Source organism: Tursiops truncatus, chromosome 19 (assembly GCF_011762595.2).
Source record: "Tursiops truncatus isolate mTurTru1 chromosome 19, mTurTru1.mat.Y, whole genome shotgun sequence".
Classification (NCBI taxonomy): domain Eukaryota; kingdom Metazoa; phylum Chordata; class Mammalia; order Artiodactyla; family Delphinidae; genus Tursiops; species Tursiops truncatus.
Genome location: NC_047052.1, coordinates 47628207 through 47654447, shown reverse-complemented (window position 1 = coordinate 47654447; position 26241 = coordinate 47628207). Strand labels below are relative to the sequence as shown.

The 26241-nt window shown below is 54.4% G+C and overlaps 4 protein-coding genes across 17 annotated transcripts; 2 read left to right on the top strand and 2 right to left on the bottom strand.

The window, feature by feature from the left end:
- The first annotated feature begins 976 nt into the window (after nt 1–976).
- ZNF428 (zinc finger protein 428) lies at nt 977–9266 on the top strand. Of its 3 annotated transcripts, none has more exons than XM_033845915.2 (3): nt 977–1288; nt 4150–4354; nt 8706–9266. In XM_033845915.2, exons 2-3 carry the CDS (start codon nt 4279–4281, stop codon nt 9227–9229), a joined length of 600 nt encoding a protein of 199 aa, XP_033701806.1. In that variant the 5' UTR covers nt 977–1288; nt 4150–4278; the 3' UTR covers nt 9230–9266. The 3 variants fall into 3 exon arrangements, with proteins under 3 accessions (XP_033701806.1, XP_033701805.1, XP_033701807.1); XM_033845914.2 differs by lacking the exon at nt 977–1288 and adding an exon at nt 1353–1650; XM_033845916.2 differs by lacking the exon at nt 977–1288 and adding an exon at nt 1677–3083.
- On the bottom strand, nt 4390–6331 carry SRRM5 (serine/arginine repetitive matrix 5). Its single transcript, XM_073796776.1, has 3 exons — nt 6327–6331; nt 5063–6210; nt 4390–4397 (listed from the first exon to the last, which is right to left on the bottom strand). Exons 1-3 carry the CDS (start codon nt 6329–6331, stop codon nt 4390–4392), a joined length of 1161 nt encoding a protein of 386 aa, XP_073652877.1.
- On the top strand, nt 8708–25555 carry IRGQ (immunity related GTPase Q). Of its 4 annotated transcripts, XM_019932973.3 has the most exons (5): nt 8708–8827; nt 10856–10970; nt 17876–17993; nt 18452–18983; nt 20241–25555. In XM_019932973.3, exons 3-5 carry the CDS (start codon nt 17984–17986, stop codon nt 21562–21564), a joined length of 1866 nt encoding a protein of 621 aa, XP_019788532.1. In that variant the 5' UTR covers nt 8708–8827; nt 10856–10970; nt 17876–17983; the 3' UTR covers nt 21565–25555. The 4 variants fall into 4 exon arrangements, with proteins under 4 accessions (XP_019788532.1, XP_019788534.1, XP_073652023.1 ...); XM_019932975.3 differs by lacking the exon at nt 17876–17993; XM_073795922.1 differs by lacking the exons at nt 8708–8827; nt 10856–10970 and having other exon boundaries at nt 17876–17948.
- Nucleotides 14085–17878, bottom strand: ZNF576 (zinc finger protein 576). 9 transcript variants are annotated; one of them, XM_073795925.1, is made up of 4 exons: nt 16885–17833; nt 16109–16336; nt 15428–15594; nt 14085–15237 (listed from the first exon to the last, which is right to left on the bottom strand). In XM_073795925.1, exons 3-4 carry the CDS (start codon nt 15435–15437, stop codon nt 14810–14812), a joined length of 438 nt encoding a protein of 145 aa, XP_073652026.1. In that variant the 5' UTR covers nt 15438–15594; nt 16109–16336; nt 16885–17833; the 3' UTR covers nt 14085–14809. The 9 variants fall into 9 exon arrangements, 7 of the variants coding, with proteins under 7 accessions (XP_073652026.1, XP_073652025.1, XP_073652027.1 ...); XM_073795924.1 differs by having other exon boundaries at nt 15428–16336; XM_073795926.1 differs by lacking the exon at nt 16109–16336.
- Nucleotides 25556–26241: the final 686 nt, after the last annotated feature.

Sequence of the window (26241 nt, the reverse complement as noted above, 5' to 3'; positions counted from 1 at the left end):
CAGGCAAAGGGAACAGCAAGGGCAAAGACCTGAGATGGTAAAGAGATTGGGGTGTTAGAGGGGAAGTGGAAGTAGATAGGATTGTATGGGGATGGGGGTTGAAGTCAGAGATGAGCAGGGTTAGACCATGTTTATAGCTCCTGGGCCATGATAAAGGGTTTGGATTTTTTTCTAAATGTAACGGGAGCTCATTGGAGAATCTTAAACTGGAATGTGAGTCACGTCCAGGAAGCCTGGAATTCTGCAATAGCTTCCTATACCTTCATCGTAAAGTCTGAGCTCCTAACGACGCTTGTAGGAGACTTTCCCCTCTCTGACTCTGTTCCAGGTACACTAAACTGCTTTCACTTCCTCCAACCAGGCAATTTTTTTTTGCCCCTAGGCCTTTGCCCTTGCTGTTCCCTCTGCCAGAAAGACTCCCTGGGGCAGGCGCCTCCTGTGGCTCCCACAGCTTCCTCTGCTTTACTCATCCCCAAGTCTGACCACTCCGGGTTGTGGTTCTGATTATGTGTGAATCTCCTTCCTTTGACTGGGGGGCCAGCAGGATAGAGGCCGGGTATGTTCACTGCGGAAACCATAGTGCCCTCTAGCACAGGGCCTGACACACAAGAGGGCAATAAATATTTATCCTGGTTATGGGGAGAGGGTTGTGAGGGTTGGTAAGGTTCTTGTCCGTTGTGCCCCCTCTCCGGATGCAAACTGATTCCGGCTGAACTGAGGATGCCCGCTTCGCGCTAGTCCGCAGTCCCTGTGCGCATGCGCTATTGCCCGGCGTTTTCCATACCCCCGCCAAAGCCCCTCATATGCTAATCAATGCGCTCCGGAGTATGGCCCCTCCGGGGAATATGCAAATCAGCTCTTCCATCGCCCGAGGCCTCCCATTGTCCCGCGCTAAGGTTATGCAAATGACCAGGCCTCAGGTCCAGGATCCAGGCAGAGCTGGTACCCCCACCCCACCCCACCCCCAGCGCATCCCATTCTCTGTAAGGCGCGTTCACAATCGATCACGCACGCGCAAGCCTTGCAGTTTCTCGTTCCGTCCGGCTGCGGACTGTACCAAGTAAATCCGGACAGCGAGGGGCAAGGCCCGGAACCCCCTGCGCGAGCCTTGTCGATGGCCCGACTCAGCCCCTCTTCCCACTATGCTACAGGAATGGTCTATCTCGCCGCGCAAGCGCCCTAGGCTCTTCACGCCCCTCGCACTCCCTCCTACCCCACTTGCAGCGCAGGCGCAAAGCCGGGGCGTGCAGCCGCTGCCGCCGAGCCGGAGCTGGGGCCGCCAGCGCCGGTGAGTGTCCGGGATGGAGGTGCGCGGGGCATGCTGGGAAGCGGGCACCACGGCACCGCTGCATGATGGGAGTGACGGCTCCCGTCACGGAGGAGCCGGCAGCAGTCTTGGGCCGTGACGGCTTGAGCGCGAAATCCAGGCTCCCTTTTCTCCCCCAACTCATCTCCGTGCCGTCCTGGGGCATCCTGGGAAAATGGGACGCCGTGCCCTAAAGCATTGTGGGAGTCTGTCAGCTAGTCGTTATGAGCCTGCTGAATTCTGGGATTATCCTAGCTTTTTGTGGGGAACCGTGCCTTTTGTCATGCACCTTCCGCTGAGCATCCTGGAAGCTTGGAGTGCTTCGACGAAGAGCGCCTTGGAAGGTGGTCATTATAGGCCCGAGGCATCCTGGGGAAAACTGCAGCATCAGGGGGGACTGGGCCTTATGGTCCTGTCTAAGGTTTTGTTCTTGCCTCCTCTCCCTAGCGTTGTGGGAATGGGTGCCTATTATGTTCGCGCATGGCATCTTGGGAGTTGGTTGCTGTGGGCTCATGACACTGTGGGGTCTCCGGCACCGTTTGCGTTATGGTAGTGAGAGAACCTCATTTATGCCCCTCTAAGATCGTAGAAGCCTGTCTGGCCGCCATGTTCACTGTAGGTATGGGACTTGGGCACCAAGGACTACCTCCATTCCTGACATCTGGAATACTCTGGAAGGGGCTTTGTGTGATGTGGGCTTGGGGAAGGGTAGGCTGCACTGGTGAGCAAAGTGTCCTGCTAATCCCATAGGAAGTTCTGATTGTCCCTGGTGTATGGTTGCCAGTTATAATATAGAACGCCCAGTTAAATTTGAATTTCAGGTTAACAACAAAGAACTATTTAATATACCCATGTTCCATGCAGTATTTGAGGTGTACATTTCTAAAAGATTCTATCTGGAATTCAAATTTAACTGGGTATTGTATACTTTTATTTACTAAATCTGGCAACCTATCCTGGCATAAAGTAGAGTTCCTAAATTAAATGGAGCCCTATAGGCAATAGGGTATTATGAGAACTCTCCTCTGCCAGTTATGAATCCTCTCTGTCCTTAAAGCCCAATCCAAGTGTCTTTAGAAAGCTCACCTGCCATTGATGCCAGCTTTCCCGTGCCCCAGCCTCCTCCAGGCTTCAATCCTAATCTTTTTCTCTTTAGTCCCTGGCATTAAACTCGACCCCTAGAGTTTGAAGGGAATCATGCGTTTTCCACCATATTAGCCAGTGCCCAGCACAGGCCTTGGTATATAAGAGGTGTCGCTGAGGCTGCCAGCCCCGTCATAACTTGCTCTGCCTGGCTCTCTACTCTCAGGGAGCACAGTGGGAGAAAAAGAAGTGCTGTGTGTGTGTGTGTGTGTCTGTGTGTGTGTGTGTCTGTGTGTGTGTGTAGGGAGTATTGATGAAGAGGGAGAGAAAGGAGAGGAGTCAGGGAAGGCTTCTTGGAAGAGGCAGAGGTGGTGTTTGGCTGAGGAGAAGTATAGAGGTTCTTGTGTTTGAGGTGGGCTTTGGAGAGAGAGTAAGAGTTCTCCAGGCAGACATGGGGGAAGGAGCACATTCTAGACAGCAGTTGTAGGATTTACTAAGACCCACAGATGTGAAAAGTCCTGTTGTGCACAGGGAGAGGTGAGAAGTCTGGAATGGTGGGGGTTTATAGAGGGCTGGGGTTGCGGGTAGTAATAGCCACTGCTAATGGAGTACCTGCCACATACCACCAATTTATATCAACGAGCCTACTGAATCTTCAAAAAATCTTTTCCGCTGAAGGATCATTTTATGAGAGGTAGGATGACATGGCTTCAAATCCTAGTTCACCCACCTACCAGTTGGTATGATAATTCTCTTTGTGCCTCAATTTCCTCATCTGTGCAAAGCAGATAATAATGTCTCAACGTGGTTACAAGTACGTAAGTTAAGCCCTAGAAGCCCTTTTTGTACCTAGAAGGAAGCAGGCTAGAGAAGAAAGGTCCTTTGTTTGAAGCTACGCAGCTAGAATGTGGCAGATTTAGGATTCAAACCTAGGCATCATCTTGCCAAGGTGTAAATTGATGAAGAATTAGGGCAGGGGCTTCCCTGGTGGCACAGTGGTTAAGAATCCGCCTGCCAACGCAGGGGACACGGGTTCGAGCCCTGGTCCAGGAAGATCCCACATGCTGTGGAGCGACTAAGCCCATGTGCCACAACTACTGCGCTCTAGAGCCTGCGAGCCACAACTACTGAGCCCGCTCGCCTAGAGCCTGTGCTCTGCAACAGGAGAAGCCACCACAATGAGAAGCCCGCGCACCACAATGAAGAGTAGCCCCCGCTCGCCGCAGTTAGAGAAAGCCCGTGTGCAGCAACAAAGACCCAATGCAGCCAAAAATAAATAAAAACTAAATTAAAAGAAAAAAAAGAGGGCTCACATTCACAGATCAGTGCAACCATGCTAGTTTTTAAAATATAGAATTACTTCTAGACTGGTTGGTATATCACCACTATTCCAAGTAATCCCCACCCCCAGCTGCCACTTTGGACTCTTCCCCCTGCCCCAGACTTTCCCACAGCCTAGCGAGCAAAGGGTTAATGCCTGGCATAGGCCCATGTTCCCCTCTCAGTTCTGACTGGTGCCCATGTTGGTGCTCGCTGTTAAATATTTGGAATATCACCCTTCCCCACCCCATTGAATGAGAACCAGATGGGGAAATTAAGGCCTGCGGCGGGGCAGAGCCTGCAGTGAAGGCTCTGTAGGCAGTCAAGGCCCTTCAGGCAGTCAAGGACAGGGTTGGGGTCTGAGCACACTGAGTCCCGGGGAGGCAGATGCTATGTAAAAGTTTATTGAGTCATCACAGGCCTTTCCTTCCCCTGTCCAGCATCCCTCTCTACCTGCTGACATCCTGCATCAGAGGACTCGTGGCCGACGTGTGGCTGTGGAAAGCTGGCCAGGGAGGGACACTGCCCAGCTGCTGCTCTGCTCCTGTCTCCTGTCCCCTCCCCTGGCCATGACAGAAACCCGTGAGCCAGCTGAGACTGGGGGCTACGCCAGCCTGGAGGAAGACGATGAGGACCTCTCTCCAGGTGAGATGGCCTTCGAGGTGGTGGTGTTGGCTTGACTATCTTCCTGGTTTGGGATTGGGGCTCCGCTGAGAATTCTTGATGGGGAGTGGCTCCTTATCTCGCTAGGTTTTCTGTTCTGATTAGGACTCTGTGCCCTGCTAGGGGATCCCTTCCTGCTGAGACTTCTGGGGGTTATAGATTGGCTGGGATTGCTCTCCTTGTGATCGCTTTCTTTGCTGGAAGTTCTGGATCGGCTGTGGTCTCTCTTCTTTCTGGGAGTTCTAGATGGGCTGTAATCGTTCTCCTTGCCAGAAGTTCTAGTTTGGCTGAGATCTCTCCCCTTGCTGGAGGTTCGAGATCGTCTGAGAGCACTCTCTTTTCTGGGGGTTCTGGATCGACTGTAATATCTTTCCTTGCTGGAGGTTCTAGTTTGGCTGTGATCTCTCTCTTTTCTGAGGGTTCTAGATTGGCTGTGATTTCTTTCCTTGCTGGAGGTTCTGAATCGGCTGTAATCTCTTTCCTTGCTGGAGGTTCTGAATCGGCTGTGATCTCTTTCCTTGCTGGAGGTTCTGAATCGGCTGTGATCTCTTTCCTTGCTGGAGATTCTAGTTCGGCTGTGATCTCTCTCCGTGCTGGGGGTTCTGGAGTGGCTGCGACCGCTCTCCTTACTGGGTGTTCTAGATCGGCTGTGGACTCTCTCCTTGCTGGGGCTTCTAGCCCATCTGCAACCTCTCTCCTTGCTGTGGGTTCTAGATCGTCTGTGACTTCTCTCCCTGCTGGGGCTTCTAGACTGGCTGTAACGTCTTTCCCTTTTGGGGGTTCTAAATTGGTTATAAGTTTTCCCCTTGCTGCAGATTCTAGAGTGGCTGTGTCTTCCCATCTGACTGGGAGTTCCCTTCCGGGTACGACTTCTTGCCCTGCTATGATTTCTCTTCCAGCTGTGACCTCTCACCCTGCCGTGGGCCCTCTCCTTACTGCGACTGCTTGCCCTTCTAGGCATTCTAGACCAGCTGCGACTTCGGGGCTGGCTGGGGGTGCTAGACTGGCTGTGACTTTGGGGCCTGCTGGGTGCACTACCTTGGTTGTAACTCTCGACCCTGCTGAACACTTCAGTAGGGCTGTAACTCCATCCCCTGCTGGGGGTGATCTTCTGACTATAACCCTTCACCCTCCTCGATGATGATGGAGACGGGCAGTGACCTTTCTCCTCGAAGGGAGTTCTAGCGGGGCTATAACTCTTTGCCCTACTGGGGGTTCCAGCCAGGCTGGAGCTCTTCCCCACATCCAAGGCTCCTGGGGGGCTGCAGCTCCTCTTTCTGCTCACATTTCTAGGCTGGCTGTCACTCCTTTCCCGGTTGTTGGTTCTCAGCTGGCTGTAACTCTTCCCCCAACTCTGTTTTCGCTGGGAAGTAGGAGTTCTCACCCTGCTGGGCACACCTGGTCTGGCACCATTAGTTCTTCTCCTGCTGGGAGTGTTGGCCCTGTTGGCTGACCTCTTGGAGCTGCGGCTTCCGCTTCTGCCGGGAGTTCTGCCTCGGCCGTGGGTGCCTCTGCGCCGGGGGCGTCTTACCCTGCTGGCCTTGCTGGCTTTGCTGGTCCTGGCGTCAGTGCTGGCTTTGCTAGGCGTTCGGGCCGTGCCGTGGGCTCGGGACTTGTTGCTGGGCTGGTTAGAAGGGGCTGCCTTTGTGCTTGCCCATTTGGGAGATTCGGAAATGCTTGGGCTCGTGACCGAGTTAGGGGCGGTCACAGGTTTGGTGGACACAGAGCGGCTGTTGGGCATGGCCGATTTGGTGGTCTTCAAGGAGGCAGGAGGATTGGGAGACGCTGCGGGCATCAAGGGTCCCACGGACGCCGGAGACATGCTGGGCTTCCGGGCTCTCGCAGGTGGAGAAGGCAGGGTGGCTGCAAAATGGCCTATGGTCCAGGAAGTCACGGTGGACACAAAAGGCCTGGTAGCCGTGGGTGACCACCTGATTGCCTTTCCCAGGCCAACTTCATGAAGTCGCAGTGGGCAGTGAAGACTCCAGAGGGGAGGTGGTGTGAAGTCAGAGATGGGAGGAGAAAGAGGGGTGGAGCCCCAGCTCAAAGCTGGAGGTGCTTCGTCTGTGGTTTGCAGCCGTTCAGCAAATGCCTCCCCAGGCTGCCTTATGCTCAGCATTGCTAGGGACACAGAGATGGGTCAGACCCAGGTCCTGCCTTCCAGGGGTCTCCAGTCTCCAGACCCAGACCGTCACTGTCCAGGCTGTCAGGGTGTGTTAGGGGGCAGGGCGACCCCAGACGAGAGAGGCACTGACCACCTGGGCAGTCAGGGAGGACCTCACAGAGGAGGTGACGTGGAGCTGGCGCCTTAAAGAGGAGCAGGAGTTTGCTAGTCGAGAAGGAGAGGGTCGCTCCAGGTGGGAGAAGAGCAGACGCGAAGGCCTGGAGGAGGGAGAGCAGGGCCACCCTTGTTCATTCAACCCACATGTCCCGTTGGGGACCCCAGATGAGTCAGAGCTGCCCCTGAGGGGTTTCTAGCCTGAAGGAGGAGACATTCTGGGGCCCAGATGGCTACAGCCTTTAGAACAGTGACAGGAGAGATGGAGCCAGGGTGGAGGGAACAGGGGAGAGACCCTCTGCCTGAAGTCATCGGGGGTGGTGACTTCATGGAGGACAGAGCCTGTGCCGGGCCCTGAAGGATGAGTAGGAGATCGCCAGGCAGATAGAGTGGGGAACAGCGTTCCAGGCAGAGGGACCAGCCCACGCCAAGGCCTCGGGAAACATTTGTTAAATGGCAGACAGACAGCAGGACAGAGGCAGGAACAAGTAAGAGACAGAGAGAGCTGCAGGGAAGGACGGACGCTCAGCAAACATAACCTGTTCTCTGAGCTGGGTGATGCCGGGGACCCAGCGCTGAGTCAGACCAGGCCTGGCCGCTGGTCTGGTGGGAAAGGACAGGGACGCAGGTGACCACAGCCCGATGGGCTCGGGGCTAGGACAGCCAGGGGGCAAGAGCAAGTGACCGGCTGCCTGGGATTAGGAGATCTGGGATGCTCTCACCAGGGAGGAAAGCCTCCTTCTGGGTCCTTAAAGGATAACGGGAGACATTCCCAGCAGAGGGAATGGCATGTGTGAAAGCCGCAGAAAAGCCTGTCAAATTGAATGCCAGGCACAAAGAAAGTGTTCTAGATGCTAGGGACGCAGTCATGAGCCAGACGAAGTCCCTGCTTTCAGGGACAGGCAGTAAACGTATAAGCAGGTGTTACATTACCTTGAGGAGAAAAATAAAGCAGAGTTAGGGGCGTAGAGAGTGCTAGGGAGGGACTGCTGGCTAGACGGACTGACCAGGGTTTCACCAAAGTGACACTTGAGCAGAGATGTGACAGAGGGGAGGGATCAAGCCTTAGTCCCTCTGCAGAAAGGGTGGCAAAGGCCCTGAGTTGGGTGCCGGCCCGGGGAGTTGAGGGACGTGAGGAGGCAGTGGGGCTGGCTCAGTGGTAACGGGGTCCCTGTACGCTGCCGGGGGAGACTGAGGAAGGGGGGCCAGTGGGTACAGGGCTAGGCTGTCACAGTCCTAGGAGATGCTTTGGGCAGGCTTCTGCCACCACGTCTGTAGAAGCCGGTATTTTGCCGCCACCGTAGTGGGGGCTCCCCTCTCCACACCCCCCATAACAGTTGTTGGTGTCACCCTTCCTGTACAGTGACTTTCCATTTTTTTTTAAACCTAAACTTGTCCTAGGCATGTCCTTCATACCCATGAGATCACAGTAATATATCTATATTTACAAATAAATATTTTAACTCACTTAACTAGATATTTTTATATATATATATATATATATATATAAAACCACATATATCAGAGTATGGGTATGTGTATGTGTTTTAATTTGCTGAAGTACCTGTTCACGTGTTTGTCTCCCTAAAATGATCCAGTGTAGGCCATCACCCACATTTAGCTTTTTCCCCGTTTAACTGTGTGACTGGAGGCCAGTGAGTCACCTAACCTCTCTGTGCCTCAGTTTCCCCAGTTGTCACTTAGGGATAATAGTACCTCCCTCAGGGTTGTTGTAAGGATTAGTTGAGTTAATATATAAAAAACAAGGTTCTTAAAACAGTAGTGGACACTGTCATTGTTGTTTTTATTACTCCTACATCTCCTCCTTTGTTCTCTTTAAACCCCTAAGATGCAGTTCTTGCAAGACGTTCATTTGCTTGACACACAGATGCTGCCTGTTCTGCACGATGGGGATCCATCTGTGGGGAGCGCAGGGTCGGGCCCGGGCTGCCCTCTCCATACTGTGGCGAGTCTGAACGGGGCTCAGGGAGGGGACAGCCGGGCACAGCGCTCTGTCCCCTGATGCCGCCGTCTTTCCTCTTCTGCCCCCTTTAGGCCCCGAGCATTCCTCTGACTCCGAATACACTCTCTCAGAGCCGGACTCCGAAGAGGAAGAAGATGAGGAGGAGGAGGAAGAGGAGACCACTGATGACCCCGAATATGACCCCGGCTACAAGGTGAAGCAGCGCCTGGGGGGGGGCCGGGGGGGCCCATCCCGCCGGGCCCCCCGTGCAGCCCAGCTCCCGGGCCCCCCAGCCCAGCCCTGCCAGCTCTGTGGCCGCTCCGCCCTTGGGGAGGCCCCACCGGGCACCCCACCTTGCCGGCTCTGCTGCCCCGCTACAGCCCCCCAGGAAGCGCCAGCTCCTGAAAGCAGGGCCCTCGGGGAGGAAGAGGAGGAGCCGCCTCGGGCTGGGGAGGGCCGACCAGCTGGGAGGGGGGAGGAGGGGGAGGGGGAGGAAGGGGAGGAGGAGGAGGAGGAGGAGGGCGGCGCCTACCACTGTACCGAGTGCGAGGATTCCTTTGACAACCTCGGGGAGCTGCACGGGCACTTCATGCTGCATGCCCGGGGTGAGGTGTAGGGAGCGCCCAGACCTAGGGAGCTTGGCAGAGGGGTGGGGCGGGTGGGGTGGGAGGAGGGGGCTGAGGACATCGGGGTGGTCGCGGTGGTCACGGGGATGGGGTCCCACTGATCTGTGTCGTCTTAGCAGTAGTTGTGTGAAAGCCAGAATAAAAGCCAAATTCTGTGTGTCGGCCGAGTGTGCATTTGAGGTCTGTGTGTGTGTGTGTGTGAGCTCGAGTGTATAAGGCATGCGCCTGGGCATTTACCTCACCATCCCTGGGCTGCTTGGGGAAAGCTAAGTATCGTTGTTGCTGAGATAATTAACGCTTACTAAGTGCATATGTTCAGTGTGGTTCCCATTATTTCATCATGGACCCCGTGATGCACAGGCTCACACACAACAGAATTTTTTGCTCACGTCATAGTCCGGGATGGGTGTTTCAGGTTGGCAGGTAACCTCCATATGGTGATTTGGGGACCCAGGCCATCCTGTAAGCCTTTTGGCATTCACATGGTCATGGCTGGGTGTCCATGGCCTGGGTTCTGCCAGAGGACGAGGAAAGAGAGCCTGGACAGGTACACATGTTCTCTTAGAAGCCCCAGCCTGGAGGGGGCACATAGTGCTTCCACTTACGTCCCTTTGCTGAGAGATTAGTCACATGGCCACAGCCTGCTGCAAGGGAGTCTGGGAAAGGCGGTCTAACCAAGTGCCCAGAAAATGGTTTGTGGAAGACAGCCCGTGCTCTCTGCCACTTCATCCAAGAACCTTCACAAAGAGGACTTTAATTATAATCACAGCTCCGCTTCCTGAGTGCTTCCTGGGTGCCAAGTGCCAGTCCAAGAGCTTTATGTATATTGACTTAGAGAAGTTGTGCATCTAGGAACTTACAAAAATAGAACTTTAATTATAATTACAGCTGCCATTTTCCCAGCACTTACAGAGTGCTGCATTTTATTTACATGAGATCATCGGGTCCTTAGAATAACTGCGAGGTAGGGACTGTGATCCATTAATTCACTTCACAAATATCTTTTGAATACTTGCTGTGTGCTAAGCATTGGGAACACACCAGTGAATAAAATAAAATCCTTGTCCTCGTGGAGCTTACGTGGAGGTGGGAGGGGGCCACCGGTGGGGACAGATAGTAAACAAAAAGTAAGCAAGAAGGATGTGACATATGCTGGATGTAAGTGCTGTGGAGAAAAATAGAGCAGAGAAGGGGGACCAGTTCTGGAAGAGGGTGCAGTTTTAAATAGTGTAGTCCTCCCTGAGGAGGTGACAGAGACCTAAGCAGAGACCTGAGAAAGGGAGGGAGGGAGCCTGGCACACAGGTGGGAAGAGGATCTAGGCGAGGGGGGGTGGGGCAGGAGCCTGCCCCACGTGTCAATTAGGCAAGAGTGGCTGGAGGGGATAAGGGATGGCAGAGCTGGAGGGATGAGGTCAGAGGGGAACAGAGGGTCAGCTTATTACAGCCTTGTGGAAACACAGGCTCTTGCTCTGAGATGGGAAGTACTAATTCACAGAAGCTTGGCACTGAAGCTCCTTTGAAAATAGAAGCCTAATTATAATAATAGCTACCATTTACTGAGCATTTACTGTGTGCCAAGCTCTGTTCTAAGGCGCTTTACATGTGTTAACTCATAGAAGCTTGGCAACTAAGAACCTTCAAGAATAGAACCTGAATTACCATAATGGCTCACAGCGGACCAGGCCCTGGGCTAAGCGCTTTATATGGACGATCACATCGGATCCTTATGAGGTAGGGACTGTTACTTATTACTCATTCGTTCAGCAGTGATTTATTGAATACCTAGGAGATGCAGGCACTATTTGGGGAGCTGGGAGTAGAGTGGTGAACACAATGAACAAAAATCCCTGCCTTTGTGGAGGTTATATTATAAAGGGGAAAACAGATACTTGACTATTTAAGTAAAATGTTTAGAATGTTAGAAGGTTATAAGTGCTGTGGAGGAAAAGAGAAGGGGGACGGGGAGGCTTGTGTGTGTGTGTGTGAAGCAGTTTCAAATGGGGTAGCCAGGAAAGGCTTCACTAAAAAGGTGACATCAAAGCAGAGATCTAGAGGAGGAGGAACGGGCCATGTGGCTGTAGGAACAGCAAGTGCAAAGGCCCTGAGGTGGAACCTGCTTGGGATGTTTGTTGAAGAGCACTTGGGGCCACAAGGCTGTTGCTGAGGAAGGCAGGGGGAAGACTGGTGGGAACACAAGAGCAGAGACGGGCAGAGAAAAGCAGAGGGGAAGAGGACCGGGTCACACAGGCCATTAATACCGACTCTGACTTTCTCTCCGAGTGTGTCGTCATCATCATAATTCTTAGAGGCGTAGGGGCTGCTATCACGACCATTTTACAACTGCTACAGCCAGGGCACAGAGAGGTTGAGTAATCTTCTAGAGGTCACACAGCTGGGAAGAAGCAGAGGCAAGGTTTGAATCCAGACAACTAGGGCTAAGGCACCCATTCTTAGCCATTAAGCCACACACCAGAAATGGCTGTCCACAGCCACCATCTGACTTGCAGGAGTGTATTTGGTCTCCAGAGTTATTGAGGTTTTTTTAATCACGTTGGTTACCAACATTTAAAAATGGGCAGGTTTGACACAAAAATGGAAGTTTCTGGCTTCCTTGTGAGATTGATTGCTGAACCCACAATCCCGTGGGGCAGTAGTTTGCTGGAGCTGAGTAGGGGTCACCTCCTATTAATGGGGCATTCCCTCCCGCATGCCCAGTCCCCACTGCCTGGCATCTGGGCCCCTTACACCCTGCTTGCCTCACTGATTTATGGTACCTGCCTGGCCCCAAAGAGCATTCACACTGACGCCTGTTACAGGACCTTGACCAAAGCATCTTTCAAAACCCATACTTTTTATCCTAGAAACTCAGAATCTTATACTTATGCACTCTTTGAGACTTTCATAACCACTATAGCTTAGCATCACTGAATCTCAGAATCATCACAGCAGAAATCCACAGCTCATTAAAACCACATGGATGCATCTTTTTTCCTGGAGCAGCATGCCTAAGCCCTCTTCTGCCGTCAGACGGGGGTTTCTAAGCACAGAAGTAGCAGATTATCCATTCATCATCAGAAGTTCCTAAGGATCACGAGAGACTGGGAATCAAGAGACCTGGTCTCCTGCCAGTGGGGTCATTCAGTTCTTCAGGGCCCAGGCAGGGTATGGAGACCAAGCTAGGAATTCCAGAGGATTCAGTACCGGGAATTGGTTACACAGGTACTAAAACACTGAGAGCACAAACATGGAAAAGTGAGGTAACTGAGAAATTAGTGTCTGCAAGAAGCTCCCACCTCTAGGACTGGGATGCAGAAGGAGAAGCGCAATGACCAGAACCCAGTGGGAGCTTGGTGGGCAGGCCACGCCACGTGTATGGCTGGTGCAGGGGCTGGCTGCCACACGGCTGCTGCTTAAACCCCAAGAGGGGCACGGTGCCTTGTGCTGAGAGTGTAGACAGGTATTGGAGCCCGAACTGCTGCTGGAGGGGTTCCAGCAGGAGCCTAAGGCAAGGTGAGTCCCTTCTCCCCTCTTCCGACCTTCCTTCTTCCCATACCTCTTGTGGGATGAACTTAAGGAAGCCAGCTTTCCAGGGAGTCTGGGAAGCGTAGCTGCAGAAAGCCCAGCCTCATGGAGCAGCGTGGAAGGGCGGGCTGAGGCTGAGAAACAGGTAAACGACTGGGCGCAGTCAAGGAGTTCTTGAGCCTCCACGGTAAGCGCTGTCCTAGGTGCTGGGGATGAAGCAATGAGGGAGACAACCCACTTGCCCTCAGAAGCTTGGGTTCTAGAGGAAGGACACAGATGATGACAGAAACACAGGTGTGATAATTCCAAGTGTTGAAGAGTGCTGGGAATAAACTAAATCAGGCTAAGGGTTGGAGGTGCTGTCCTCTGAAGTGGCAGGTATCGAGACCTGAATAATGAGGAGGAAGCCTTGCAAAGTTCTGGGTAAGAGGGAACAGCAAGTGCAAAGGCTCTGAGGCAGATGCCAGCCTGGCACGTGTGGCTAGAGTGTAGTGAAAAAGACAGAACCGGGAGGGAGTTGAGATTGCTTAGTGGGCTGGGACCTAGTCATTGTTGGGTTTTGTGGGCCTGGGTAAGGCCTTTGGATGTTACTTATGGGATGCCGTTGGAGGGTTTTGAATGAGGAGTGATGTAAGCTGACTTACATATACACAGGGGGTGGTCTGTCGTAGAGAGACTGGAAGGGTGGGGGGAGCAGTCGTGGTAGCAGACCCAGCCCCCTGCTGTCTTCTTGCTCTGCCATCCTGTTGTCGCTCTCATGGTCCAAGATGGCTGGATACCATGTCCACGTTCCAGGCGGGAAGGTCGAGGAAAGGCAGGTTCCTTTCTGAAGCTTGAGGACTCTACCCAGGAATTTAGTCAGAGCTCAGTCACGTGGCCACATCTAGCTGCAAGGAAATCTGGGAAAGGCTGTCTTTGTAGCCACCGTGTGCCTAGCTAATGAGTGGGAGATAGCTCACACTCTACCATACCCATCTCACCTGTGGGCTTTCAGAATATCCCTCAAGTCAGAGTCTGTGATTATTGTATGCAGGGCTGTGATTATTGTATGCAGGGCATCGACCGTCGTCTCTAGGGGCAGGGCAGGTAATGCAAGGGAGTAAAACTGGTCCAGTGGAACTCAGCCCAGGGTTGGGTCTTTCAAGAGCTGAAAATAGGATCTTAATGGAATATCTCCCTGTGTTGGCCAAATACAACAGGAAACAGAAGGTATCTCTGTTTGACTCCAAACCAGTTTCCCCACAGGGCCAGGCCAGGTCTGCCCTGAGCTCCCCACTCCCCATGCCCTTATGTTCTCTGGGAATTCCTGCTCAAAAGCCAGAGTTCCTTGTTTAGACATTTTATTATGGACCTTTTGTTTTCAGATACTACTTCTGTTAGTTTATTCATGCCATCTCACCTACACATACAAAAAATATTCCGTGACCAGAATGGTACATAAAATTATTTCAATGAACAATAAATTATCTGGGGAGGAGGAAGGCAGAGCCATCCAATGCCACGGCCCCACCTTGAGTGGGAAAGGCTGGCAGGGGGTGGGAAGAGACGAGGGCCCAGATTGCAACCCTCACGTGACTCAGTGCAGCCTCTGACTTTGCTGTCCCATCCCCAAAGGCTCAAGTTGCTCCACGTGTGGGACCCATTCGGTGGCATTACAGGCAGGCAACACCTCACTTTCCCTCCCCGATTCAGGCCCAGATCCAGGCACTTGGCTCTTGCAGCCCCATTGCCTCCACCTGGGAAGAATTAATGGTGCTAACACAATCTGCAGCTAGTTATGATTTCAAACTATTTCATTGGGAACGAGGAAGATACAAATAACAAATTTCCCTCTTTCTTCCTTTCTCACTATTGTTTGATTTTACTGTTTCCCTGAAGGCTTTTGTGTCCTCCAAAGACGGAAGCTCTAAATGAGCATCTTCTGGGTCCTATTGATCAGGAGTCCTTTGCCTTTCCAGGGAGGAAAGTAAATCCCTCCCATCCCATATCAGATGGGTGTCCCACCAGCCACAGAGCTTCCATTGCCCTAGGGAGGGCTGGAGCCACACTCAGAGCTCCCCCCGGGCATGCCGGATGTAGTGCTGATGCAGCCCTGCTTCCTGGGCAAAGTCCTGCCCGCACTCAGTGCAGGCGAAGGGGCCAGGAAGGGGGTGGGCCTCGTGCGCCTGGCGATGCCGCCTCAGAGAAGCGGCCTGCCCAAAGGTCTTGCCACAGTCAGGACAGGGGAAGGTGGGTGGCGTGGTGGTGGGCGCAGCTGGCTGGGAGGGCCTGGCCGCTGGACCGTGGCTGCGCTGGTGGGTGATCAGGGCCTTGGAGGAGGGGAAGGAGCGGGCGCACGTGAAGCAGATGAAGAGGACCCCCTGCAGCTTCTGGGCCACGAAGTCCGCTGGGTGCTCCCGCTTCATGTGACGCTCCTGGAACTTGGAGTCTGCGAAGGTGATGAGGCAGCGGGTGCACTGCAGGGCCCCCAAGTGGCCTGAGGGACATGAGGAGAGGTTGGGGGAGGCCAGCAGGAGTCTCGAGGGCCTCTCCCAGCCTCAGAATCGCACCAACAGTGAGCATGCAGGGCTTACTATGTGCCAGGTGCTATGCCGGGCCTGGACAGCACTTACTGGACCTGTTTTACGGATGAGCAGACTGAGGCTCAAAAAGGTTAGGTAACTTGCCGACAGTCATGAAGCTAGGAAATGAAGTGGCGGAGTCGGGACTGGAACCCGGGGAGGCCGCCCTTCCTACAGAGCCATGTGATTAGAGCACAGCCTCTGGAGCCAGACCGCCTGGAACTGACTCCTGGTTCTACCGCTTCCGAGGCAAGTAGAAACGGCGTTTTCATCTGGAAAATGGGGTAACGACCATATCAGTATCTACTTTACAGGGCTGTTGTAAGGAATAAACGAATTAACGTATAAAAAGTGCTTAGAACAGTGCTACACAATGGTTTGCAATAATTATTGTTGAGACAGAAAAGAAGCCCCACAGCTAGGAGCTGGCCTGGCACTCACAGCTAGGCCTTGGTGTTCTGTTCGGCATAAACAATTTCACAGAACATCGTCAGACAAGGCCATGCTGTGACTGAGACGAATCAAGACAAGACCATGCCGTGATGCCTTCTAAACACAGACAAAACGTGAACACTGTCCAAGCCACGAAGATGGCCAGACACCCTCCCCCGGCCCGTCATGGCTAAGATGAGTGCCTGCTGCTGTTTTGCCAATTACACCTGGAGCCTTGCTTTGTTCCTCCCTCCTTCTAGGTTTAAGATAGCCAGCCATGTGATTGCCCCTGCTTCCTGGCACCATCCATCCACAGCAAAACCCCTTTCTTGAACCCTTCCCCAAATCACCTACCACAGCCTAAATCCTGTAATAAGTCCTTTCTTATTAGTGAGATGCCCCACGGTATGTGTGCTTCCTCAGCGCAGTGAGCAATAAGCCCAACTTGGTCAACTCCAGGTGTGTTCCTGGTGGTCTCTGGCTGGAGAGCATTGACACTGTGGCTTTCATCGTTATAAATACTTAACCTCTCTTTGCCTCGGTTCCCTCATGTGAAAGTGATAATTACCAATTTCACAGAGTCTGTTAGGAGGACGGAATGAGATAACAAACGTTAAACTCTTAGAATGCACCTAGCACATAATAAGCATTCAGTAGAAGCTGTTGCTATTATCCTAGGTCAAGTTGGCTGCCTTCATTAACATTAAGCTTTCCCCTTTTCTGCCGCCAAACCCCATACCAGCCAGCCCCATGAGGTGAGTAGTGGCAAGCCCTTTTGACAGATAGGGAAACGGAGGCCCAAGTCACACTGAAAGTCTGGGGCAGCGTTGGGACTGGGGCTCTCTGCCCTTTCCCAGCCACCTCTCCCACCCCAAGCCTCTCTGGATGCCACTCTGTGCCTCTGAACTGCATCCCATTCATGCTTATGTGGATAGAGCAGGATGGGTACGTCTGAGGGTAATAAGGGTAGGGGTGGGGAGTAGCAGGTCCTGGGAGAGCAGCTCAGGGACCATTAACAGCTCCTTCCCAACAGGCAAATCCCCGCAACGCCCTGGACACTGAAATGCTATAGAAATCCTTTTAGCATGACAGCTCCTGCATCCCACCCATCTCTGGTCAGCAGTACTCACAGATGTCACCTCCCGGACTTTGGGGACTTCTCTCCTTGGACGAATCCTGCTGCTCCATGGTCTCTTTGGGGTGCCGGTCCTCCATGGTGACTGAGACCCCTCTGGTCAAGAGAGGAGCACGCATGACAGAACAGTAAATCAAGTGAAGTCGCTTATCTACAGCGAGTCTTAGAGGGCCCGCCAATCCTATGACCTTTGACAGGCTTGGCTTTGCCAGCCTTTGGCCGACCCCCCACGAGATAACATCTCCTTGAATTCTAACCTGATAGAGCAGCTCGCTAGAGAAGATGCAGTCCTCCCAGAAGATTCAACTACCCCGGTTTGTGACTCCCCTTAGAGCCTTCTCACTTGCGTGAGACCTCTGACCTATGCCTCCTACATCAAACTAACTCCCTGAACTCAGAGCGCGGGACCCTTGATCTTTGACACCAGCCTCATCCCCTTCTCTCCCACCTGTCTTGAGGCAGGTAGTGGTACCCACGCTTTAGCCTGCCTCCTTCCGGGAGACATCTTTCTCTGACATCCCGAAACTCTTATTGCACCTAGAACCCTCGCTTCCCACGCGCGCTTTCAGCCGCTGTGACCCGCTGCCCCAAACACTGCCCTCGGCTCCCTCCCGAGGCTGGTAGCCCAGGCCTCTGCTTTTCTCCAGACAGCAGAGGGCTGCCTTTCGTTGCGCCTGTCAGTTGCTCGTCACAGCGCCGTCACCCGAAGTGAAGCGGGGTAGGGCCCACCGAGTCTCAAAGTCCCGGTGGTTTCCACGGCCTTTCGCCTGATGAGCCTTTCGAAGCCCAGATCTCGGGTTGCCATCCGACTGCAATGATTCAGTCGCGCCAACCCGGTCCTCAAAATAATGGGAGGGGTCCTTCTCTGCACTGGGGTGCGTAATGATGACGTTGCAAGCCTCCTTTGCAGTGCAGACCTAAGCTTATTGCGCAAGTGTGTTAGGCGCTCCTGACGCGCACGCGCTTTGGCTCCCTCATTGTTCAAGGTTCGGCGACCGCCGAAGAGAGAGTGCCCTTCCGCCGTTCTGCGCAGGCGCTGCAAAGGGCCCTGTCCCCGAGGTTAAGCTTTCGAGACACACCCCCTCCTAAAAGGAATGACGTCAGGTTAGAGCCCCCGGAAAGGGTCTGGACATCCCCAAATCCCGGCGCTTTAGCCTCATGGGCCTCCTTCCTCGGACCCCAGAGGCAGAGCTTCTCAGCGGCTGACCGACTGCTACCGACTGCGCAGTCCCGTGTGCCGGCTGTTTGCTCGGTCGGTGATTTGGAAGGGAGGAGTGAGGGGTAAAAACATCTGTGTCCCTGAGGGAGGAGGGGGCTAGAGGGCGATTTCTGAGTTTCTGAAGCGTAAAGGGAAAGGCATCCAGAAAGAGGGCGGACAGGACTCCCAGGTCCCTGGGGAATAGGGCCTGGGCGCCAGATTTCTAGGTGCCTGTCAGTGATACCCGAGAAGGAAAGAAGTGGTCAGGGTAAAAGGCTGAAGTCTGAGACCAGAGTGGGGAAGCTACGAAAGAAAAAGGTTGGGTGCTCCGTGACCCGGGTCTTCCTCTCTCCCCACTTTCCAGCCATGCCTCCGCCGCGGGGTGACGTGACCGTCTTATTCCTGGGGCCTCCGGGCTCGGGTAAGTCTGCTGTGATCGCAGCGCTGTGTGACAAGGATGTGGAGACGGTAGAGATCCCCGACGGACGGCCGGATTCCGGGCTCCCCAGCCTGAGAGCTGCAGGCCCAGGCCTCTTCCTGGGCGAGCTGAGCTGCCCACCCGCAGCGCCGGGGCCCTGGGCGGCGGAAGCCAACGTGCTGGTATTGGTGCTGCCCGGCCCCGAAGGGAGTGAGGAACCCTTGGCCCCAGCGCTGGGGGAGGCAGCGCGGGCCGCCTTGGCTCGAGGAACACCCCTGCTGGCTGTGCGGAACCTTCGTCCCGAGGAGTCACAGAATGTAGCCCAGGCTCGGGATCAGACCGCAGCCCGGCTGGACAGCGCCGGGTTGGGCGCCGCGACTCTCTTTGTGCTACAGACCGACTGCCGCAGCAGCGACGGCTGCGAGGAGCTGGAGCGCCTGCGGGCGACGCTGCGGAGTCAGGCGGAGGCGCTGCAGAGGTGAGCGCGGCGTTTCAGGGTGGGTTGAAGAGGACTGGTGCTTTATTTAGTCTGTACCTCCCACCCCTAAGGTGCTCTTTGAGGTCTGCGAGACCCCGCCCTCAGCGAGTTTGGGGCCAACCTTAACGGGATATCTGCTGAAAGCCCTGCTCCCTCGTCCAAATCCCGACCCTCAGCGCAGGTTTTGAGGTCCACGAGGTTCCACCTCAAACTAGCGCTCTGTGCTTGACCCTTTTCTATCATCTAGGCCAAGGGTCAGCTAGAAGTCTGGACCTGTCATTCCAGGTTCCGCCTCCTGCGAGCGCTCTGAGGTCCTGAGCCCCCGCTCCCTCGCGAGAATTCTAGGAGGGACCGGGACCTAGCGCCCAAACACTGCCCCCAGGCCAACGTGTGAACGAGGGCTCACTCTCTCCAGGCAAGCTGGTGGTCCCCGCGAAGCTTTTACCCGAAGACTCCACTCTCCAGTCTTAACCCTCTTGCTCACCATCTGCTTGGTTCTCAAGCGACCCCAGTCTCCGGAGAGCCACACCCTAAGCGAGCTTTGTCGTTTCGGGGGCCCTCCCCCACTTCCTTTTTCTAATCCCCTTTCGCTTCTGTGTCCACTTGCTGGCTACCTCGTGAATTTTCTCCCCCAACCCCAAGCGGCCTCCTTTTATAGATGTCAAAACGAGGCTCAGGGAGGGGCAGCCTCTTCCCCAGGCCCACCACTCGTCTTTCTTCCTTAGCCACACACCCTTGGTAAGAACTAGTAGATGAGGGTTCTCCCCTCACCTGTCTTTACAGCCCTCCTAACTCCTAGTCTCAGGAAAGAGCGCCCTTGGTGACCTTGCCCTTGTCGAATAGGGCTCGATTTTCGTTTAGTCCTCAATACAGTCGCCATTCTTTCTTTGCTCTAAACTCCACTCTCTATGAGTTTTGCCCCGCCCAGCAGGGCTTTTTCTTAATCCTGCAGGTCCCTCGGAAAGACCCGCTCCCGCAGAGTGTAACCCCGGGGAAGGCTTAGCCGGGTCCCCATTTTCGACTCTGTTGGCAACCTGATTTCTGATTTCAATCCAGCCACCCCACCCCTTCTTTAAGCCCCTCCCTTTTCTTCATAGCCTCAGATTCTGTTTCTGTGCCATTAGTCTGGCCCCTCCCTTTCCTGATTATTCAGAAAGCTCCGCCTTGTCATCATAGCCCAGTCCTGTCCCCGTAGCCCAGCTCGCCAGCATTTAGCCCCTCTTCTGCCCTTGACCCCATCCCTCCCTTTCCCCGCAGGCTCCTGCCACCGGCTCAGGATGGCTTCGAGGTGCTGGGCGCTGCAGAGTTGGAGGCTGTGCGCGAGGCTTTCGAGACGGGTGGCCTGGAGGCGGCGCTGTCATGGGTTCGGGCCGGCCTGGAGCGACTGGGCAGCGCGCGCCTGGACCTGGCCGTGGCCGGTAGGGCTGACGTGAGCCTTGTGCTGAACATGCTACTCGGGTTAGATCCTGACGACCCAGGTGCGGTGCCTGCTTCGGCGCCCGCGGAGCCCATGCCCTACCCGGCCCCAGAGCGCCCCAATGTGGTGCTCTGGACCGTGCCTCTGGGCTCCGCGGGCACTGCTGCCGCCCCCCACCCAACCCACTACGACGCTCTCATCCTCGTCACCCCTGGGGCCCCCACTGAGAAGGACTGGGCCCAAGTCCGGCCCTTGGTGCTACCAGATACGCCGCTGGTCTGCGTGCGAACAGACGGCGAGGGCGAGGATCCGGAGTCCCTGGACGAAGAGGAGAAGAGCGGCGAGAGCTTAGAGAACGCAGGCGGAGGGGGGTTTGAGAATGCACGCAGTGAGGGGAGGGAGAAACGTGGCCCTGGATCGCAGAAAGCAGGCAGTGGGGAAGGTTCAGAGGACGCAGGCAGCGAGAGTTTGCAGCCGGTTGGCGTCGGCGTGAAGAAACCGGGCAGCGGGGACTCAGAGCGCGCGGCCGCACTGAGCCCAGAAGATGAGACGTGGGAGGTGCTGGAGGAGGCGCCGCCGCCGGTGTTCCCGCTGCGGCCGGGCGGTCTCCCGGGGCTGTGCGAGTGGCTGCGGCGTGCGCTACCCCCGGCCCAGGCCGGGGCGCTGCTTCTGGCTCTGCCACCCGCGTCTCCCCGCGCGGCCCGGACCAAGGCTGCGGCGCTGCGGGCCGGGGCGTGGCGGCCGGCCCTGTTGGCTAGCCTGGCGGCGGCGGCGGCCCCAGTACCGGGGCTGGGCTGGGCCTGCGACGTGGCGCTCCTGCGAGGTCAGCTGGCCGAGTGGCGGCGGGCGCTGGGGCTCGAACCCGCGGCGCTGGCACGACGCGAGCGCGCGCTGGGCCTGACGCCGGGGGAGCTGGCCGAGCGGACACGCTTCCCGGGTCCGGTGACGCGCGCCGAAGTGGAGGCGAGGCTGGGCTCGTGGGCGGGCGAGGGCACCGCCGGGGGCGCGGCGCTGGGCGCGCTCTCCTTCCTGTGGCCGGCGGGCGGCGCGGCGGCCACCGGGGGCCTGGGCTACCGCGCGGCGCACGGCGTCCTGCTGCAGGCGCTCGATGAGATGCGGGCCGACGCTGAAGCAGTGCTGGCACCGCAGGTGCCCGCGCAGTGAGGGGATGGGTTGAGGGCCGGGGCTTCCGGGGTGCCCCGTGTCCCGGCTGCTCGGCTTGGTCAGGGGTTGAGGACTGCAAGTTGCCGTAAGAGGGAGAGGGCGTGGTGATCCAGACTCTGGCATGCTAGTATGGGATGTCTGGGCTTGTGAGGTCACAGAGCGGGGGGCGGGGGGCGGGGGGTGGGGTGGGGCGCGGGGGCCGCCACTCAGAATCCTGGGTGCTTGAAGGCGATGAGGGTCTGACCACCGATTGGAATGTGTGACTTCTCGTCACCAGGATTCCTGGGTCCTGAAGGGGAATAGAGTTCGGGGGACATGACTCCTGATTTCTCTGGGGGACCAGAGGGTGTGACCCTCAGACTCCTAGACTCCTGAACTCCTGAAGGGAGTTGAGGGTTTGGGACTCCTCTAAGGGGATATACCTTGGTCTCCAAAGAGTAGAAACTGGATCTATTAGGTGTCTAGTCCTCCACGGGGAGAGGAGGTGGAAGCCCTGATTCCTGATGAAGGGGGTCTGCATCACACCGGGGACTCTAGCATGGAGGAGGGGGTCTGGGTTCCCCAGGGAGCTGGAATCCTTGGGCTTCTGAGCCACAAAGGGGTATAAGGTCTGGGTTTCTGCGGGGTGGGGGGATAGGCCTGCATATAAAGGGGGCTTTGAATTTTCATTGGGGGGAGGAAGGATCTCTGGAGTCTCAGAACTCCTGTCTCCCAAGAGGGCTGTGGACCTTGGTTCCTAATTCATGGGTGGTGGAAGGTCTCCATCTAGAGGGGGGAATAGGGGGCTGTGTAAGAGAGCTGGAGACCTTTGGTTCCTCTTGGGGAATAGAGGGGTCTCTAAAAGTTGCTCCACCAGGGGCCTGGTGACCCAGATTTCTTTCCCAGTTGTTGTGGGGAGAATGGTACCACAAAAATGAGAGGAAATAAGCGTTCTGGGCATGGTGGGCTCTGGGGGGTAGCCAGGGACCGGGAATGAGGCCTTCTGGATGTGGAAGGACAGAAACGCCTCCCTCAGAGGTATCTCCCCAAAGTCCCTAATGGGTTTGGATCCTGGTAACTAGCTGCCTTTCTCTGAGTTGGACTGGAAAGGGATATGACAGCCCCCGTTTTATAGGTGCTGAGCGACTGTGGGGCTCTCTGGGGACTCTGTTCGTCTGTCCCTCTCTCCTTTAGGGGTTTCTATCTTTTTTTGGTCTTGGCTTTGGTCTTGGTCATTAAACCTTAACCCTTTCTGACCTTGGTATTATATACACCTGCCTTTTGGGAAAAGCAACCGTACTGCTGCACTGATCCCAATGCTTCTGTGTTGGCTACCTCAGGTATCCCCGAGAGAGACACAGAGAATGCCACAGTGAGCAAGGGACCCACGGAGCAGCTGGGCAGGTGTTCCAGACCGTGCGAATGTGCCACAGTGGGGCAAAGGCAGAAACCACAGTGCCTGGAATGTTCTAAGCTGCCAGCTACAAGTAGAGGAGAAGCCACAGGTCACAGAACTCTTCAATGCTGAAAACAGAAAGGGAGGACCTGAGAGGCCATCCAGCAGAATCTCTGTTATGTTAGATGGGGAGAGCAAAGCCCAGAGGGGGCAGGCTCTAGGCCCAACAGCACGCAGCAAGGCCCCTGCCTGTTCTTATTTCCTGCCCCTTCCCGTCCCCCCAGTCAACCTGATCTTCCTTCTGATGCTTGAGTGGGCCACCTGGGATCCTGCCTCAGGACCTTTGCACTTTCTGTTATTTCTGCCTAGAATGCTCTGCTCCCAGATCTTCCCACGACTGGCTCCTTCTTGTCAATCAAGTCTCAGCTCAAGTGTCCCCTCAGAGAAGCCTTCCCTGACCTCTGTAACTGAAGTAGCTCACACCCCCACCCCTATTATTTGTCTTGGCCGGTTATTTTTCCTTGTAGCAGTTATTACTGTAGAAAATTACCTTATTTATTTATTTACCTATTTATTGGCTATTATCCCCATACCTGTCCTGTTCTCTGCTGTACCCCCAGCACGTAGAATAGTGCTTGACATACAGAAGGTGCTTAGTAAATATTTAATTCATTCATCAGTGGCAGAATTAGGGCTGGAATTTAGGTCATCAGCCTCTTGCCACAAGACAGGGAAAAGGTGTGAGATGGGGGAGAAACAAGTATCTCATGGGAGAGGGAGCTCCTGTCTGAGGTCGGGGGACCTGGGAAGCAAACACAGCTTTGCCACTGTCACTCCAGGTGACTTGGGCCAGTGCCTTTTTTTGCCTTTTCCCACCTGTGAAATGAAAGGGCTGGACAGGAACAATAAACACTTCCGAGATCCTGTTTCCTTGGACAGCTGAAGGCAAGGGTGACCAATCCGAGGGGCGGTTCCACCATGTCTACCTTGAACTCCTACCACCGGCGCCATCTGTCCCATCAAAGTTGAGATGGCCAAGATGGGGAAAAGCATTTGGCTCTATACTGAATGGCTCCAAGCATCGTCCTCAAAGCTCTTCTGGCCTTAGGAGAATGTCCCTCATCCACATCTGTAATACCCAGTACAACACTGTCCCCTCCTCAAGTCCAGCGTTCAAGCATCTGCATTAAGCCTGCCTGCCGCGTGCGGAAGCAGGAGACGCGCAGAGCAGCGCTGTCCAATAGAAACAGGATGTGAGCCACACGGGTAGTTTCACATTTTCTAGTAGCCACGTTAAAAAAGGAAAAGGAAACAGGTGAAACTAATTCTAGTATGTTGTACCTCAGTATATCCAAAATATTATCATTTCAGCATGTAATCAGTACAGGAAACTACTAATGAGATAGTTCACATTCTTTTGATGCTAAGTCTTTGAAATCTGCTGTGTATTTCTCACAGCACATCTCAATTCAGATGATAGATTTTCATCAGAAATATCTGACCTCAATTTAGATTTCAGAAAACTCATATTTGGAGAAGTCGATTCATATACCCAAGTTGTCCTAATTATATTGGATAGTTTTCCAATAACTGAGATGAGTAGCAATTTTTTAATCAATCGGAGGTAACTAAAATGTAAACTGCAGTTTCCCCGTTGCACCAGGCACACGTGGTGAGTAGCCACTGTATTAGACAGCACTGCCCTAGAACACTTCCCATTATCAAAGAGAACTCTGTGCACACTGCTCTAGGGTCAGACAGCCCTTTGACTGACCATGGGGGTGACCTTGGGCAAGTCACTCAGCAAATGGCATCTACCTCACAGGGTTACGGTGAGAATTCAGTGCATGCACGTATGTGCATGCATTCTCTCTCGTGCACAGCAACGAACTTGCAGCCCCTCCTGGAAGCCGGCACACTGGGAGCCCGAACGTTAGCCTCACCCCCATGCCCTTGCTCGGAGTGCCCTCCTCTCTTCGTGCTGCTTTGCCACCATCTCTAACTTGGTCCCGTCTGACATCTCTGCTCTCTACGTGCCTCTGTTCCAAATTCCCTCTTCCCTCATGCCAATGGGAATCATGCCTGAGATCAAATCTGAGAAAGCAAGACCCACTTTTGTTTTTGCGTGTTGCTGTCCGTTGTGGAGTGTGCTGATTGTGTTTATGTAGTTGTATATTGGCGCCCTTGGGTGTCACGACTATCTTTTAGAGTGGTTGCCTTTTAAATCATGACTTTTAAAGGGATTGAATTTTAGGCTCTGTAGAGGCAGCAAGTTGCTAGTGAGGCATCTGTCTCTGGGAGCATCCAAGCAGAAAAGACTAAGGCTCCCTTTTGGATGGATTGCTGACTGCCATCAGGGTGTGTCTACAAGGCACCTGCAGGCTGGAAGGCCCTTGAAGGCAGAACTTCAAGGAAAAGTATGGTGAATCTTGGCGTTGCCATCGCCAGAAGCAGAAGAGGCACAAAAGCCTCATTACCTTAGCTGAGTTTCATACTTGTCTGCATAATGATGGAGAGACGTGTATCCACTGAGGTAGGAAACCATGAAGGCGGGTGAATCAAGGGTGGGTTGGCCTGTGGTGCTTTTTGGAGGAGTGAATAAAAAAGTAGAAATTCCATTGTGTGTCTGTTCTTTCGGGGTTTAAAGGGAAAAAAAGATGCTTGGGATTTTGAGTGGAGCTGGAAGCCTAGACTCCTGGGTCCCTGGAGAGGAGGGACAGTGGGAGTCTGTGCAGCGTAGAATCCATTGGGCTGGAATTGAGAGACTTTGAGTTTTGCCAGCCTGGAGGGGCTGGAGCGGACTATTAATTGTTTACACCTTGGGGACTGTGATGGTAAACGTCTTAGCTCCGGAACCAGCTTGGCCCATGAATGCCCCCAGTCTGTTCGGCTTCTCTGCAGCCCTGCCCTTGGTTTGTCCCTTCTCATCCTGACTCTAGACCTGGTCATGGGATCTGCTTGGCTACTGAGACAACAGCAAAGATGATGGGCAGAGGCTTGAAAAGTGCTCATGCATTGGGACTTCCTCTCTTGCTACCCGGGGGACCCCTGTCACTGCCACCACATCAAGAAGTCCAGGCTAGGGAATTCCCTGGTTGTGCAGTGGTTAGGCCTCGGCGCTTTCATTTCCGGGGCACAGGTTCCATTCCCGGCTGGGGAACTAAGATCATGCAAACCCCACAGTGTGGCCAAAAAAAAAAAAAAAAAAAAGAAGTCCAGGCTAACCTGCTGGTGATAAGAGACATGTGGCCCAGTCAGCCCTGACACCCCAATCAGTGTCAACCCTCTGGAAGAGAGCTGCC

Excerpts from the sequence above, each read along its gene's own strand:
- ZNF428 (XM_033845915.2), top strand. The coding sequence starts at position 4,279 with ATGACAGAAACCCGTGAGCCAGCTGAGACTGGGGGCTACGCCAGCCTG. Across the intron at positions 4,355-8,705 it reads CGATGAGGACCTCTCTCCAG|GCCCCGAGCATTCCTCTGAC; the intron begins GTGAGATGGCCT and ends TGCCCCCTTTAG.
- ZNF576 (XM_019932989.3), bottom strand. The coding sequence starts at position 17,008 with ATGCGTGCTCCTCTCTTGACCAGAGGGGTCTCAGTCACCATGGAGGAC. Across the intron at positions 15,238-16,884 it reads AAGTCCGGGAGGTGACATCT|GCCACTTGGGGGCCCTGCAG; the intron begins GTGAGTACTGCT and ends CATGTCCCTCAG.
- IRGQ (XM_019932973.3), top strand. Across the intron at positions 18,984-20,240 it reads CAGGCGGAGGCGCTGCAGAG|GCTCCTGCCACCGGCTCAGG; the intron begins GTGAGCGCGGCG and ends CTTTCCCCGCAG.